Here is an 18,040-nt window from a genome sequence, read left to right as displayed (position 1 = left end):
CATTTTTCCAAACAGTTCCGTCGTTTCAGATTTCCATGCCATTATACCTGTATGTTCTCTGCTTAGTTTTTTGTTTCTTCCCACTGCCTCAGAAACCTTGTTCCATCAAGCACCCCTGAACGTTCTGTTTATAACCTCTCCCTCTCTACCGACTTTCCCCCTCAGCATAGAAGCATACTATTTCTCCCATTTTAAAATAAAACGAAGTCTTTTTTCCTCCTCTTACTACTGCTGTCTTCCCTTTTCCTTTCATTCTGCTTTTTTTTTTTTTTTTTTGCCACCCTTCCATCCTCATCCCATTGAAACTCTCCCTGCCAAGGGTAAACCAATGACCTGAACAACTCCATCCATTAGGCTTTTTTCAGTCCTCCTCTTACTTGGTGACACGGCAGTGTCTGATATCCTGCACCTTCTTCTGGACAATCTCATTCCTCCCTTGACTCTTTGACAGTGCCCTCTCTTGATTTTCCTCTTACTTTTCTCAAGACTCTCCCTTAGGTTCCCTTTTTCTACCCACCTCTACCTGAACAATAACCCAGGTTCTGTCCTGGTATTTTTTTCTTTCTCTTCCCACTATTCATGCTCATCACCCTGCCACCCCCCCCCCCACTTAGATGCTTATAACTCCTACCTGTGTGCTGCCAATCCCAAACCTCTATCTCCAGTCCGTATGTCATATTTCAGCCTATAAATGTAGTTGCTTTTGGGGAATCTCATGGATGTCCCACAGGTGCCTCTCATTCCACGTGTCTAAAACTGAATCCCTCATCCTTCTCTGCCTCTGATAAACCTGCCCCTTGATCACCTGCAGTGAATTAATACCAACATCCACCCAGTCACCCAAGCCAGAAACCAGGGCATCATTCTATATACTCTTCCTTCACTCTAGCTCCTTCCCCCAATCCCATCAGTCATGAAGTCCTGTCGGTCCTACTTTCTCATCTTTCAACTCACTCTCTCTTTTCTCTAACCCTGCGGTCCTGGTCCCCAACCTCCAGGCCACGGCCGGTCAGTGGCCTGTTAGGAAAACAGGGCTGCACATCACCACCTGAGCTCCAACTCCCCACCACACCCCCCACCCCATCCCATTTGTGGAAAAATCGTCTTCCATAAAACCGGTCCCTGGTGCCAAAAAGGTTGGGGACTGCTGCACCCTACTATCACTACCTTAATTCAGGCCCTCATCTTTTTCATTATTATTATTATTATAGCAAGCTTTCCAACTGGTTTCCCTGTTTTCAGTCAGGCACCCTTTCAAGCCATCAACCAATTAGCAGCCAGGATATTCTTCCTAAACTCTGTCTCCCTGCTAAGAGCTCTTCCAGAGCCCTTTGCTTTGTACTGCACTGCTTAGCATGGCCTTTATGCTTTAGCCCTCCCTACCTGGCTGGTTTCCCCTCTCCCCACTCTTTCTTTGCAATCGCTTAGCCATACTAAGTGTGCCTAGTAATCTCTCGTCTGTGTGTCTTTGTACATTCTGCTCCCTCTGTCAGAAGTGCCTTCCCTCTGTCTTCACGTGGCTAATTCAAATTTGCCTTTCCATACTCAGTTCCAATTTCATCCCTTTGAAAAAACTTTCTTTGACCACCTCTAATCCCCCCAATGTGGATTAGGTAGCCCTCATCTAGTGGTCCCCTCTCTTCTGCACTAACACTACCCCAGCCCTGTATTGCAGTTATCTCCTTACCTGTCTGACTCCCCCAGTAGACGGCAAGCCAATCAAAGGCAAGAACTATGTCGTATGTGTCTTTGAATCCCTAGGGCCTGGCATAGTGCCCAGCATGCCATAGGTCCTCGTTGAATGCCTGAGTTCTCTCTCTCTTTTGATCTGCCTGGCAACTCCTACTAATATTTCAATTCACAATTCAAATGTTACCCACCTGTGAAATCTCCACTTTGGGTCAAGGTCTTTCCATAAATTGGTGCTCCCATGGTGTTTTTTTCCCTAACATTTTATGATGGAAATTTTCAAAAGTACTGCAAAGTTGAAAGATTTTACAGGAATAATACCCCTATACCTAGTGTCTGGATTCCACCATTAACATTTTATTATATTTGCTTTATCATATATCTGTCCATCTATCCATTCATCAATCTATATTCTTTTAAAAATACATTTTAAAGTAAATTGCACATATTAGTACACTTCCTCCTAAATACTTCAGCTTGCATATATCATTAACTGGCATTTAAGATTTGTTTATATTTTTAATGTAAGATGTATAGCGAAAAGCACAAATTTTAAGTGTATGCTAGCTAGGTTTTGACACATGCATTTACCCCAAAGCCTGTAGCTCAAAACCTTATCAAGATATAGATGATTACCTCCTTCTCATAGCATTCTTCCTTTTCATTGTAATTATTTGTCTGTTTACCGCATTAGACTGTGAGTTCCTTGAAGTCAGAGGCCAGTTCTTATTTTCCTGCTACCTGTTCCCAGCACTGTGCCTGACACACACTAGGTATTCTATAACCGTTAGCTGGCTAGAACAATGAATATATGCTTTATTCCTGGAATATTAGTACATGTCTTATCCATTCTCCTTCTTTCTCGCCTTTTACATCCAGAAGGTTGCTTGGTCATGTCATTTTTATATCTTAAATACCTCTGACTTCTATCTTCTTCATTCCTTTTCCACTGCTCCTATCCTCAGAGATCTCTCACCTGAACTGTTAAAATAATCATCTAAATGGTTTCTTAAACACCAGTGTTTTACTCCCAAATCTACCTTCCAAATGACTGCCAAAGTAACATCTCTAAAATCCAAATTTGATCACTTTTATCCCCTCTTTAAAACCTTTCGTGTTTCTCATCATCTACAACAGATTTTTATCTGCCTTCTTTTTAAAGCACAGGAACTGTTTTTTAAATAAAACCTTCTAACAAATCTAACATTTAAAATAGATAAAAAATAGATTTTAAATTCATGTAGATTTATAAGTTCAAATTGTATAATATTAAGTCAGTCTTCAAGCCATAAAAATATTATAGCTATTTTATGATCACATTTTATGTCTTTATATTAACTTGTATATCATAAAATTTTCTGTGATGCAAAATACAATACATCCAACAAAGGACTTATATCTTGAATATATAAAGAACTCGCAAAACTCAAAAGTAAAAAACAATCCAACTAGAAAATGGGCAAAACACATGAACAGATATTTCACCAAAAAGGAAATTCAGATAGCAATAAACACATGAAAAGGTATTTAACATCCTTAGTCATTAAGGAAGTATAAATTAAAACCACAATGAGATATCACTGCATACCTCTCAGAATAGCTAAAAGGGAAAATAGTAACAATATCAAATGCTGGTGAGAATGTGGAGAAACTGGATCTCTCTACATGGTAAATGTAAAATGGTAAACCCACTCTGGAAAATAATTCAGCAGTTACTTATAAAACTAAACCTGCCAGGCACAGTGGCTCATATCTGTGTTCCTAGCACTTTGGGAGGCTGAGACGGGAAGATCACTTGAGGCCAGGAGTTCAAGACCAGCCTGGGCAGCATAGCAAGACCCTGTCTCTACAAAAAATAGAAAACTTAGCTAGCTGTGGTGGTACATGCTTGTAGTCCTTGCTACTCAGGAGGCTAAGGCAGGAGGCTTGCTTAAGCCCAGGTATTTGAGGTTGCTGTGAACTATTAATATGATGATGCCACTGCACTCTAGCCTGGGCAACAGAGTGAGACCCTGTCTCAAAAAGAAAAAAAATAAGAAAACTAAACCTGTGCTAATCTTATGACACAGCAGTTGCACTATTGGGCATTTATCCCAGAGAAATGAAAATGTATGTTCACACAAAAACCTGTGCATGAATGTTCACAGCTGCTCTATTCATAATAGTCCAAAACTGGAAAGAATCCAAATGTCCTTTAGCAGGTGAATGGTTAAACAAACTGGTACATCTGTACCATAGAATGCTATTCTGCAGTAAAAAGGAATGAACTATTACTGATGGATATAACAACTTGGATGGATGATTATTATGCCGAGTGAAAAAAAAGCCAGTCTCAAAAGATAACATAATGTATGATGCCATTATAACATTCTTTTTTCACTTTTTAATTTTTTAATTTAACATACAATAAAACTTATTTTTATTTTGGTGTACAGTTCTAGAGTTTTAACATGTACAGAGTCATGTAATCAGCAGCATATTAAGGATACATAATAGTTCTGTCATTCCAAACAACTCCTTATGCTAGCCCTTTGAAGTCATATTCTTTCCCCATCCGTAACCTCTGGCAACCACTAGTAGATTCTCTGTAACTATTTATAACATTCTTGAAATTAAAAAATTATAGGAGAAAATAGATTAGCAGTTGCCAGGGGTTAGGGATTGGGGGTGAGGGGGAAGGTGTGCCTATAAAGGGTAGCATGAGAGAGCTTTGTGGTGATAGGACAGTTCTGTATCTTGGTTTTGGTGATGGTTAGATGAAGTTGTATGTGTGACAAAATTGTATAGAACTACACACACACACACACACACACACACACGCACAGACACACACACATACAGAATATGAGTAAAATCTGGTGAAAGCCGAATAAGGTCTGTGGATTGTACCAATGTCAATTTCCTGTTTTGGTATTGTACTATAATTGTATAAGATCTCACTATTGGGGGAGGCTGGGTAAAGGATGCACAGGGCCTCCCTGGACATAGTTTTGCAACCTCCCGAGAATCTGTAACTATTTCAAAATGAAACATTTTTTAAAATACAATAAAAAGTAATTTTTTTTCTTCATATCCCTGGTCTATATTTCTAGATATTCTCTCTCTATACAAATGGAAGCATACTATGTACACTAGTCTACTCCTTATTTTTCCTGTTAACTATATATGTTGGAGATTGTTCCATAACAGCAGATATAGATCTACCATGTTCTTTTTCATGTCTGCGTATTATGTGGATATACCATTGTATTTATTATGCGATTGCTCTGTTGATGAACATTAGGTTGATTCCAGACTTTTGCTATTACAAATAAGACTCCAGTGAACATTATTAATTCATGGCATGATGGGGATTATGGATGACAGTTATAATCTTTTTTAAGATTTTGCAGCTAATTAATTCCTATAATTTGTTTTGGTGGTACATTAATAAGGAAATTCTGATTCATACTGATACATAGTAGCAAATTATAAACATTTTTTCCAAGCTCAGAATTATTTTTAATTATTAAATTGATCTAGGAGCTTGAAGGAAGAAGAGTAGGAAAGTCCAGAGTTGGTTCACTAACAGTATCTTTCATACTTTGCATTATATAATAACTCTAAATGTCTAACAAGACATACTCAAAGCTTACAAGAAACACTGAAACCGTCATTAATACTGTATCATCTTAACATATGGAGTTGCACATTCATTTGTTACTATACAATTGACTGTGATGCAGTGATGAACACATGAATTGAGGAACTGCCTCTGTCTGTGTTTAAGTATGAGCTTCTGTGCTATAGTAGTATAGCAGTCCCCCCTTTATCCACAAGGTATACATTCCAAGACCACTAGTGGATGCCAAAAGCCAAGGAAAGTACTGAACCCTATGCTTCTTCATCAGCAGACACAGCTCTCCAGTAATTTTTATGTTTTTCAGTCCAGATGTATTCCTAAATCTGTATAACCATCCCTTACTTGCCTTAAATGCCGTGGTGTCACTCGTTTCAGGGGGATCCCTTGCTGAAGTCTTCATATAGGCCCAATGCTTTGTGGTGAAACATTTTGTGTCAGTCAGAACACGTTTTCTGTTCATGCCTTCCACCCACAAATTTAATGCCTTTTCCATCTTAACTAAGCATTTATCATGCACTGTGGCTGTAACTTTTGCAGTTTGAGGTGCGACGGCAAAACTAGCATGAATTTCTTTTTCCTTCTTCACAATTTTACAGATAGAGGATTCATTCTTATTGTAGATCTTAGCAACCTCAGTAAATAATTTTTTTCTTTCTTTATTAAGTCAAGAACTTTCACCTTTTCACTTAAAGTAAGCCCTTTATGGCTTCTCTTTGGCATATCCGAATTGCCAGTATCACTACTCTTGTGCCTTGGGGTCATTACTAAGCAAAATAAGGGTTATTTGAACACAAGCACTGTGATACCTTGACGGTCAATCTGATAACCTAGATGGCTACTAAGTGACTAATGGGTAGCAGGGCATGAGACAAAGAGATGATTCCCATACAGGGTGGGAGGGAGTGGGACAGCATGAGATTTCATCATGCTACTCAGAGCAGTATGGTGCGCAATTTAAAACTTATGAATTGTTTATTTCTGGAATTTTCCATTTAATATTTTCCGACCTAGGTTGACCACAGGTAACTGAAACCAAAGATAAGGGGGACTACTGTATAATTATTTGTACAATTTTCCTTGGGTGAACATGCGAAATGGAAAAAAGTCTAGTGCAAAGCCACAACCTTAAACTATACATTTGTAAAATATTCAAACATATGTGCAAATGACAGAGGTATTTTCAAAGACTACAGAAAAATTAACCTTGATGCACAAGGTAATGCATTGGTAGACTTTAGTGTGTTAAGATTTTGTATATAGCACATTGGAGTGAACTATTTATATGTAGTTTTAAAATGGTTAAAATGTGAATGTACTTAATGCCACTGAACTGTATACTTAAAAATGATTAAAATGGTAAATTTTATGTCATGTAAAATTTGCCACAATAAAAAATAATATTTAAAACAAAATCCAAATTACCTTTGCAGAAACTCTGAAGTATCTATGTGGCTCCTTAAAGTATCTGAGGAATGCAATTGGAAACTACTCTCCTATAGGATAAATACAAATACTTGGGCATGACATATAAGATCTTTTATGATCTGTTCCTGGCTGTCCTCTGGCCTCATTGTGACTCTCTATCTCATAACTTGCATCGTACTCATATTGAACTACCTGTAATTCCTAAATGTATAATGTTTTCTGACAAACACGTGCCTTGGCATATGCAACTTCCTTTGCCTAGAATACCCTTACACTCTTCTTTCCTGCTCTTCCTTTCTCCATCAGCATTGTCCTAGTCATCCTTCAAGATTCAGCTCAAACTTCAATTCTTCTCTAAAGCCTTTCTTTACCTTCCCAGGTAAAGTTTGCCATTCTCTCCTATGGGAATTCATTTTAACTACATATCTCTTCCTCTAACATTATATTTACAATTATTTGTTTGTTTGTATGTCTATCACTCTCTTTAGACTAGGAACTCCTTGAGAGAAGGGATTGTGACTTATTCATCCTTTGTATCTTCATTGTACCAATTCACTAAATGTTCAGTAAATAAAGGATTTGGTTGTGTGAGGTGAGAAAAGAAGAGTCCAGGATGACTCAGATTTGTGTCGGTTGGGTTACAGGTTAGATGGTGAGATGACAAAAAGGAGCAGTGCTGGAAGTGGAATAGGTTTGCACTGAAAGATGAATTCTGTTTTGTTCAATGTTTCTGCACATTGCCATGTGGGCATAGCTCACTAGAGGTGTTCAGTAGGTGGTCATAATACAGATTTGGACATCACAAAAGGGGCCTAGTTTGGAGATGTAGATTTAGGGAGTCATTAGTATATAGATGTTTATTGGAATTCTAGGCATGGATGAGATCACACAGAGAGAGTGTATATCATAGAAGAACTTAAAACAGTCCCAAGAGAATATCAACATTTAATGGGCGAGTATAAAAAGTATATCCCATAAAGTAGACTGGGAATTATTGAGAATGGGCAACATGGTAGTTACATGGTTCTGAAGAGGAGACTTGAGAATTCAAGAGTTCTATATACTGTATAGATTTTCTACCAACCCCCTCTTTTCAACCCCAAGGCTCTCCGCTTTCTACAGAACCTGGTGTCTTCTAAGTGAGCAAATTAGCTCACTTCCATAGAGCATAGAGATTAAAACTTTGGAGCCATACTGCCTACATTTGAATTTTGACTCTGCCACTTATTAGCTGTGTGACCTTGGGCAAGTTACCTAACAACCTCTTTGTGCCTCAACTTTCATATCTGTCAGAACAGCAATAATTATATTAATAATATCTACTTTATGAGCTATCGTGAGGATTAAATGAGGTACTAGGTATAAAATACCTAGGACCTATTAGTACCGGTAGTGCTATAAACACTATATAAACTTAGCTGTTTTGTCACTGTTGTCACCATCATTGACCCTCTGAAGGCACTTTAAGTTGAGGCTTCCTCCATCTTGCTAAGGCAGTTATCACTTCTCACCCTTACTCTAAAAATATGCTGAAACCATCTGCCTACTGATATTTCCTCTCCTGTGCTCTGTGATCTAGTGGATTAGTACATTTTTTACTCCTTTCAGTGATGTTTTATGAGGGAGAGGAGAGAAATGCTGGTGGTTAGTCTACTATGTTTGAGCAGAATTTCCCATAGTGCTCTATGTATTCTTTTTATATACGAGTTTATTTGAAAGCCCATTCCTATGTAGCTACATTGATTTTTTTATTGGAATAATTTGTGACTAGATAATTATAATTTTATTTTTTGAAAGACTTCTACCCTTTTTTTATTTTCCCCTTTAGACTTTCTGTCCCTGGGATCTTAACTATCTTTTTGCTTGAATTTTAGAGAGTGTCTTCTTAAAGGCTAGGGTACTGATGTCTGACCATGCCTCTTGCTCCCCTACAACCAGATTTACATCATTTTACTTCTGTAGTCAATTCTTCCTTGTGTGTCAACTTGAAGGCCAAAGCAGCCATTTCCTTCTTCATTTCGCAGTACCTTTGGGGTAATAAATTGTTATCAGAATAAATAAGGGATTTTTCAGGTACTCTGCTTTCAGCCTTATGTGACTTAGCAAACTTCCAGATTTCCAAGTTTCTCTACTCTGTTAATAATAACTTATATGTAAATAGATAGCCCTTTACACATCACATTTGGTTTTTATCGCCTTTGTCCCATAAGGTAAAGTAGGTATTGCCCCTGTTTTATGAATAAAGGAAAATTTCAGTGGCTTGTTCAACACACATTGATAAGTGGCAGAGGCAGAGTTTGAACTAAGATTCTCTCTCTCCTAATCAAGGGCCCTTCCCACTCTATCCCCTCTCACTGGTTGCCTCTCTAAGTTTTGTGCCCCATTTCAGTAAAAGATCATTCCCTTTCTCTCTGACCAGGCAGATCGTATCTATACTGTAATATTACTTCTGTTTTATACCTTAATTTACTTGGCCATGCTACCCACCTTAGGCCCATATTTTCTTCACATATACATCAGGGTTTCTCAGCTTTGGCACTATTAACATTGTGGGTCAAATAATTGTTTAGGGGGAGGGAAGTTGCCCTATACATCACAGGACATTTAGCATCCTTGGCCTCTACCCACTAGATGCCAATAGCACACATGCCCCACCTCCAAGTTATGACAACCAGAACATCTCCAGATATTTCCAAATGTCCCCTACGAAGCAGAACTGCCTATAATTGAGAACCACCACATAAAGAGCTGTTTCTATCATTTCTGTCCTACCTGATTTCACTCCCTCCCTGTTACAAATATACTCCTCTATTCCAGTTGTGAAACCCATTGTAATGTGCCTGCATGATACCTGTGAAGTTATATTCCCCTTTTGAAGTTAAAATCTCTCTTTTATTATTTATTTGTTGCCCTAATGAACAAACACCCAAAGGTATTGAGTAATATTCTTGACTCTCCTTACTTGATCTGTTCTCAGTCTTACCAAGAGAAGAACTTTTGGTTGTATAATTTTATCTGGGCATTTTTCTTCATAGCTGTCCTTGGTCAGAAATTTTAAGTCTATACAAGCATATTCTTCCCAGTCTTTGTAATATATATTCCATCCTTGTCAAGAACATGACATTTTCATATCTTAACAACAGGAAATCAAATCCTATTTTTTGATGATTTCTTTCTAGGGAAACATTTATATCCCTTAGCTCCTTTCTTTTCCAGAGCCCCAGCTCTTATTTGAAGAAGAAAAAAAACACCTACTTTATCCTTAAGTCTATGGTTCTTGCTTAGATCATAACCATAGATTCTTCTCGGGGTTCATCTGGAATTTTATTTTGTTCCTATATGAAACTATAGATGGAAGTTTTACTCAGCAGTTTTGAAAAACTTCAGCAGTCTCTCCTTTATATCCAGGTGCTATATGGGCCAATAAGATAACACAATGTTCTGTTTGGCTAAAAAGGAAAAGAAAAGAAAGGAATGTAATACAGGGATTAGAACAGGTATTGGCAAGCAGGTTTGATAAATCTCAGCAGGCTGGCTTTCCTTCACATCCTAGATAGGATAAATAGCTCTGCACAATGATACCCCTTCCAATTGGCAATAAAAAGAAAAGAAAAGGATGATTATTCGAGGAAATAGTTTTTGTTTTAGATTAGGGATATCTGAGCATGTGTATAGACTGAAAAGAAGGAATTAGTGAAGAGATAATAAATTGAAAATCCAAGAGAGAGGGGGAAGATCAAAGGATCCAGGATCCCAGAGAAAATGGAGGGAATAGAAACACAGGCAGGGGCAGAAGGCAGAGCCTTGAAAATAAAGGCAGCTATTTCCTCTGAAACAGGTAGAAGGATAAAGGAGTGGATAACAGCAAAGGAAAGAATGTGAGGTAGAGAGAGGGAAAGTTAGGGATCCCCTGTGGATAACTTTGCTCTCCATAAAGTATTTGGTAAAATCATCTACCAGTAGAAAGTGAAGGTAGGTTTACAATCTTAAAACTGATGAGTGTTTAGAATGGCTGCCATGGTGAATTAGATTAGATTAGTAAAGTAGGAATGAAGAAGAAAAGATTGTCAGTTGACCAAGGGTTCAGCTAAGGTTAGATAGTGTATTTATAATGGGTGCTATCCATTTGGCTGTGTTATTTATTTCTTCAGCATTGTAGCCTATAAATAAACATACACACACACACAGTTGCTTTAATCTATGGTTGGGAATTGACATGGTGGGAATGGCAGAAGGTCATAGGTCCAGTGAGTTCTTGGGAAAGCATAACTGAAATGATTGACCACAGCGTTCAGAATAGGAGTTTAAGGTCCAGAAAATGCTGATCTACTAACAGTATTAGAAAGTATCAGTAAATTGGTAGTCACAAAAAGAGTGAAGGACAGTATTCATGAAAGAAATGGAAGGAAAGTAGGATGCAGTCAGAGAGGAATTTGGAATTCAGAATCTTGTAAATGTTTCAGGTTATTAGGGAGTCCAAAGTATGGCTGTATAAGTATAGAGCTAACAATAACAATACCATTTGTCTTAGTCCATTTGTGCTGCTATGTCAAATACCTTAGATGGGGCAATTTATAAACAATAGAAATTTATTTCTCACAGTTCTGAAGGCTGAGAAGTCCAAGATTATGGCACCAGCAGAATCAGTGTCTAGCGAGGGCATCTTCTTGTGGCATCCTTACATACAAAAGGGAAAAAAGGGATGAACGTTGTGTCCTCACATGGCAAAAGGGACAGAAGTGCAAAAGGGTCTAGCTAGTTACCTCCAGCCCTTTTATAAGGCACTAATGCCGTCCATGAGGGCAGACACTTCATGGCCTAATCACCTCCTAAAGGCCCTGCTTCCTAATACTAATGCATTGGGGATTAAGTTTTAACATGAATTTTGGAAGGCACACAAACATTCACACCATAACACCATTTTTTTTTTTTTGAGACAGAGTCTCACTGTGTTGCCCGGGCTAGAGTGCCGTGGCATCAGCCTAGCTCACAGCAACCTCAAACTTCTGGGCTCAAGCGATCCTCCTGCCTCAGCCTCCCGAGTAGCTGGGACTACAGGCATGCGCCGCCATGCCCGGCTAGTTTTTTCTATATATTTTTAGCTGTCCAATTAATTTCTTTCTATTTTTAGTAGAGACGGGGTCTCGCTCTTGCTCAGGCTGGTTTCAAACTCCTGAGCTCAAACAATCCGCCCACCTCGGCCTCCCAGAGAGCTAGGATTACAGGCGTGAGCCACCGCACCCGGCCCATAACACCATTTATTTATCATTTAACTTTTGTTTTATATGTAGTATCTTATTTCATTCCCTACCACAACCCAATAAGGTAGGTAGATTTGCCTCATGTTATAGAAAAACTTAGCAAAAATCATATCCCTAGTCAGTGACAAGCCAGGATTGGAACCTAGACGATGCAATTCACCATTATACTATATTCCCATTCCACAGTAAATGTAATGAATGACAGTCAGGTGCTTTAGAGGGACTTCAGAGATTATTGCAATGTTTAAAGAGCAAACCTTGGAATTAAATGAAGTGGAAAAGAATTTTTACCCTTTTAAAAGCAACAATACGCAAAGTATTTCAGTGTGGTGTAATGGAAAGAGCATAGGACTTGACTAAAATCCTAAGATGGAATCTCAGGTCTACTGCTTACTAGATATTTGAACTTAGGCAAGCCACTTATCCTGACCTTATTTCCTCATCTATAAAATGAGAATGATAGTAAAAATAATGATAATAAGATAGTAAAAAATAGCTTTCCATCCAATTTCATAGCATTAATTTAAGGATAGTGATAATTGATATAAAAAAGTAAACATTAATAACTACACAGATGATTGTTGTCATGATGATAGTTATCTGTCTGCTTTGTTTCCATGACAAAGGGCAAAAAGTGCCAATGGACTCAATTGTACATATCCAACATTTGGACCTTTGTCCTTTGAACTTAAAGAGGCACTTAGAAAAGTCAACAGGATTAAGAAGTTTTCTTAATATTGGTGACTTAATTTTTCTGTGTGTGTGTCTTTATTTCTTTTCTCTTTCTCAGAAGAAATGTAGGTATACATTATATGTTTTACCAAGCAATTTAAATTTTGTTTCCTGCTATTAGGTATTAATATTAATCGAGGCCTCCTGTGCTTGGGAAATGTAATCAGTGCTCTTGGAGATGACAAAAAGGGTGGCTTTGTGCCCTATAGAGATTCCAAGTTGACTCGACTGCTTCAAGGTAAGCCCAAAGTACCTGTAAAAATAAGAGAAAGTAACTCAGAATGATAGTGCTGAGAAAGCAAAGATGAAACATTTAAAAAGCCAGCTATTTGAACTATCACATACAGAGTTGTCTAATTGATAAATAGGAGAAAGAGCTGTTGGCAGGCAGGCTTCTGAGATAATGGAAAGATGTCTTCATATATGATTTTGAGAGCCAAGAAATCTATAGACTGCCAACTGTACTTAGTACATGGCACCTGAGAATGAACTTGGTTACTGTTCTTTAATTATTAGTGCTACTAAGCAGAATTCTCTGGAGAATTAAAATCTACCTAGAGGGGGCATCCTAAGAATGTTTAATCCCAATAGTGGCTCCTAACTTACTTGGGCAAGGTCCCAGTTGTTTTAACCTAATTAATTGTTGCAGTCATGATCTCTTGAAAATGGGGACACTCTCTATAGGATTCTAAACTACATCATTTTACACAGCAGAAATCTTAGTATTTTTCATATTGACACATATGGGAAATCTGTAGATATCTAAGAACTTTTTCTTACAGCTCTGAGTTTTAAGTCACCAGCCCAAATGGACAGCTTCGCTTGCATCCTACTTGATTAATTTCATTTCCTTCCATTGTTCTTTATTGTTCTTTTTCAGATTCTCTAGGAGGTAATAGCCATACTCTTATGATAGCCTGTGTGAGTCCTGCTGACTCCAATCTGGAGGAAACATTAAATACCCTTCGCTATGCTGACAGAGCAAGAAAAATCAAGAACAAACCTATTGTTAATATTGATCCCCAGACGGCTGAACTTAATCATCTAAAGCAACAGGTATAAGGCACTTAAAATTTGATGGGAAACATCGTAAGTATGTGAGTGGAATGACAGAGTTTCTGTTTCTCAGTTTCTCCTTTATCAGAAGTTTAGAGATGGTTAAGCAATATGTTAGTTTGCGGACCTCTTAAAGTAACTCCTATTAACATATTTTCTGTCTATTTAAGATTAGCGATTTCACTGAGGCCAGACAGGTAGGCAGGGTCCAGATTCTGAAGTTCCTTATATGTCTTGAAAACTATGAAGAGCCACTGAAGGGTTTTAAGGAAGAGGGTGACGATGAAGTGTGTGTTTTAAGGAGATCCCTCTAGCAAATGTGGAGAAAGTAGATTAGAGCTAGGCATGATCGGAAGTAAGAAAATTAATTAGCCTGTTGTAATAACCCAGATGAGAACTATGGCCTGAGTAGATAGTAGCAATAGAGATGAAGAGAAGGGGGAAAATTAGAGCAAAAAACAAGAAGGTGGTAGAATGTATCAGGCTTGCTTGGTAACAAATTCGATGTGGGGAAAGAAGTGTGTGTAGCAAGAGTTAAGGTTGATTCCGAAGTTTCTTGATTGGGCAACTGAGTGATTGGTAGGATAATCTCTGAGTCAGGGAATATAGGGGGGGAAATAGGGTACAGTAGGAAAATGGAAATGATGAGTTCAGTTTCAGGCATTTTGAATTTGAAGTGCTTGGGGAACATCTAAGTAGAGATGTTTAAACATAACCAATTGTATGGGTTTAACTTAGAGAGATCTAAGCTGAAGATAGAGATTTGAGAGTCATCAGCATTTAGATAGTATCTGAAGTTATGGAGTGGATGAGATCAAAGAGTTTCTGGCACATTAAACGTACTCACTAAATAATTGTTGAATGAGCAAATGAAGAAGAGAAAAAGGCCAAAGACAGAATTCTGGGAAGTGCCAGTATTTAAGGAATAGGGAAAGAAGAGAAGACAACAAGAGAGATTAATAAGGATTAGACATGTAAGAAGAAAACCAGTGGTGTCATGGAAGCCAGGGGAAAAACATTTCCAGGAGGGTGTCAAAAGTATAAATTTACAAAGAAATATAAAGTAAGATAAGGATTGAAAGGTATCCATTGGTTTTTTTCAACAAGGAGGCTATTGGTGACCTCAGTGAGAAGAAGGTCAAGATAATGATAAGAGCAGGCTGCTACAGGATAAAATGGATAGATGGAATGGTAGATAAGAAAGTGGAGGAAGCTTCTTTCAAGAAGGCAAGGTGAAAAAAGACAATAGTCAGGTAGTGAAGGGTCAAGGGATGTAGGTCTGTGTTTTTAAAATATGAAAGCGACTTGAACAAGTAGAAGAACCAGTTGGGAGAGACTGAAACTGAGAATAGGGACTAGCTCGTAAAAGGCTGTCTCTAAGTAGTTGAGATTCTAATTTCAAATAAGGGGGGATTTGCTTTTGACTGTAGAGGAGACATCTGCTCTCAAAACTAGAAGAAAGGAGGTTAGGGTAGAAAGAATACAGTGACACTACTTTAGAGGGAAGAGGAGAAGGGAAATTGAGAGATTTTTAGCTTGATGACTTTTTCAGTGAAGTAGGAGGCAAGGTCTTCTTCTAAGAGCAGTCAGATAATAAATAGGGCAGAGGGCTTGAAGAGATCACAGAAGGCTTGAAATCACTGTTACCAGAAATGGAAAGAGGTACCTGACTAGAAGGAAGCATGAATTTGTGGTGGTATCAATATCACTGGCTGTGCACCAGCTCAGGGGCCCTGGTAGAGGAGCTGAGAAGGTAGGCAATTGGATTGATGCAGGTTTGAGGGAGTCAAGTTTTCTTGCCTTCCAGGGTATAGCATTCTTTCTACCAGAAATCTGTTGTTTCCCAACTATTTAGTGGTCACTCCCTCTCTGGCCACCTTCCTTGGTGATGACTACTATTCACCTAATCTCTTTTCTTCCCTCTCTGTTTCCTTCCTCCCCGCTTTTTTTTTTTTTATGAGACAGAGTCTCACTCTGTTGCCCGGGCTAGAGTGCCATGGCGTCATCATAGCTCGCTGCAATCTCAAACTCCTGGGCTCAAGCGATCCTCCTGCCTCAGCCTCCTGAGTAGCTGGGACTACAGTCTATTTCCTTCTTTATCTCCTTTCCTCCTAGGGTTCACTATGGAGAATATAAGTAATTTACCTGTCCATAGTATCATTTGAATTATAAAATACCATACTCAGTTCTGTCCCCTGTTTTCTTTCATGTTTATTTCTATTGCCAAAAATGTCCTTCTTCCTATTCATTTATTTGCTCATTCATTCCAACATTAAATATTTACTGAATACTATTATGTGACAGGTACTATGCTGGGATACTTTATTGAACAAAGCAGACACAGTTTCTACCTTTGTGGAACTTAGTGCCTAGAATGACAGACAAATGCAAAACACATAATCATGCATAATTGTAATATATAATATTATATAATTATGACACTAGGATAGTGTGCTATAGTGTGTTATGAAAGTATGGAACAGGGCAGGGTCTTCTATTATACAGTCATCTCTCTGTATCTGCTAAGGATTGGTTCCAGGACCCTGGTAGATACCAAAATCCACGGATGTTCAAGTCACTTAGGTAAAACGACACAGTATTTGCATATGACCTGTACACATCCTCTCACATACTTTAAATCTATGGTCCCCAATCCCCGGGCCGCAGACTGGTACTGGTCTGTGTCCTGTTAGGAACCAGGCTGCACAGTAGGAAGTAAGCAGCGGGTGAGTGAGCAACGTTTCTTCTGTGTTTACAGCCACTCCCCATTGCTGGCATCACCACATAACCTCTGCCTCCTGTCAGATCAGCAGGGCATTAGATTCTCATAGGAGTGTGAACCCTACTGTAAACTGTGCATATGAGGGATCTAGGTTGCACGTTCCTTATGAGAATCCAACGCCTGATGATCTGAGGTGGAGCTGGGGCGGTGATGCTAGCGCTGGGGAACGGCTGCAAATACAGATTGTCATTAGCAGAGAGGTTTGACTACACAATAAATATAATGTGCTTGAATCATCCTGAGACCATCTCCCCCCAACCCCCCTGGCCCATGGAAAAATCGTCTTTAATGAAACCGGTCCCTGGTGCCAAAAAGGTTGGGGGCTACTACTTTAAATCATTTCTAGATTGTTTATGATACCTAATACAATGTAAATGCTATATAAATAGTTGTTATGCTATATTTTTAATTTGTATTATTTTTATTGTTATTATTTTTTATATTTTTCGAATATTTTCGATCCACAGTTGGTCGAATCTGCAGATGCAGGACCCCCATATATGGTGGGCCAACTATACACCTAGTCTGGGTAAACTTCTTTGAGGTAGCAACATTTGAGCTGAGATCTGAGAAACTGAGTAGAAATTAACTATGCATAATAGAAGGAAGAGGGTTCCAGGGAGAAGAAACAGCAAGTGTAGCAAAGTACTGTTGATCCTTGAACAGCAAGGGTTTGAACTGCATGGGTCCACTTACATGTGGATTTTTCAACCAAATGCGGATCAAATATATAGTATTCAGGGACGAGAAACCTAAGTATACAGAGGGCCAACATTTTGCATGTGCAGGTTCTGCAGGGCTGACTGCAGGACTTGAGTACATGTGGATTCCTGGAACCAATCCCCCAAATATACTAAAGAACAACTGTATAGTGGATAAGAGCATTGACACTGCAGCCAGATTGCTAGGTTCAGATCTTGGCTCTATAACTCACTAGCTATGTACCTTGGGTGAGTTCTCTGTGCCTCAGTTTGCCTATCTATACAATGGAAATAATAATAGTACCTACTTCATAGGAGTTTTGTGAGGTTTAAATGAGTTAATACATGTATAGCACTTAGAACAGTGTCTGGCATGTATCAGTGCTGGAAGAATCTGAGTTAGGAAAGAGTATAGTACATTTGAAGAACTCAAAGAATGTCAGTGTGGCTTGAGCGTAGAAAGGAAAGAGTACAGACGTACCTTAGAGATAGTGTAGATTGAGTTCCGGACCACCACAATAAAGTGAGTCACACAAATTTTTTGGTTTCCCGGAGCATATAAAAGTTATATTTACACTATACTGTAGTCTATGAAGTGTGCAATAGCATTATGTCTAAAAAAGACAATGTACATGCCTTAATTAAAAAATACTTCAGTGCTAAAAAAATGCTGATGATCATCTGAGCCTTCAGCAAGTCATAATCTTTGCTAGTGGAGGGTCTTGCCTCAATGTTGATGGCTGCTAACTGATCAGGGTGGTGTTTGCTAAAG

General features: G+C 38.5%; 1 protein-coding gene across 1 annotated transcript in view; it reads left to right on the top strand.

Annotated features, from left to right (window-relative positions):
- Nucleotides 1-18,040, top strand: part of KIF4A (kinesin family member 4A) — a 132,238-nt gene that overhangs the window by 49,067 nt on the left and 65,131 nt on the right. The window contains exons 6-7 of the mRNA XM_012642941.1: nt 12,851-12,967; nt 13,610-13,785. Of these exons, the coding sequence (XP_012498395.1) occupies nt 12,851-12,967; nt 13,610-13,785 (293 nt within the window). The remainder of the gene's footprint in view (nt 1-12,850; nt 12,968-13,609; nt 13,786-18,040) is intronic.

The sequence above is a fragment of the Propithecus coquereli genome, unplaced genomic scaffold (assembly GCF_000956105.1).
Source record: "Propithecus coquereli isolate 6110/MARCELLA unplaced genomic scaffold, Pcoq_1.0 Scaffold101, whole genome shotgun sequence".
In the NCBI taxonomy this organism is placed as follows: domain Eukaryota; kingdom Metazoa; phylum Chordata; class Mammalia; order Primates; family Indriidae; genus Propithecus; species Propithecus coquereli.
Note: the sequence above shows the minus strand (reverse complement) of the source record. Positions and strands in the feature narration are given on the sequence as shown.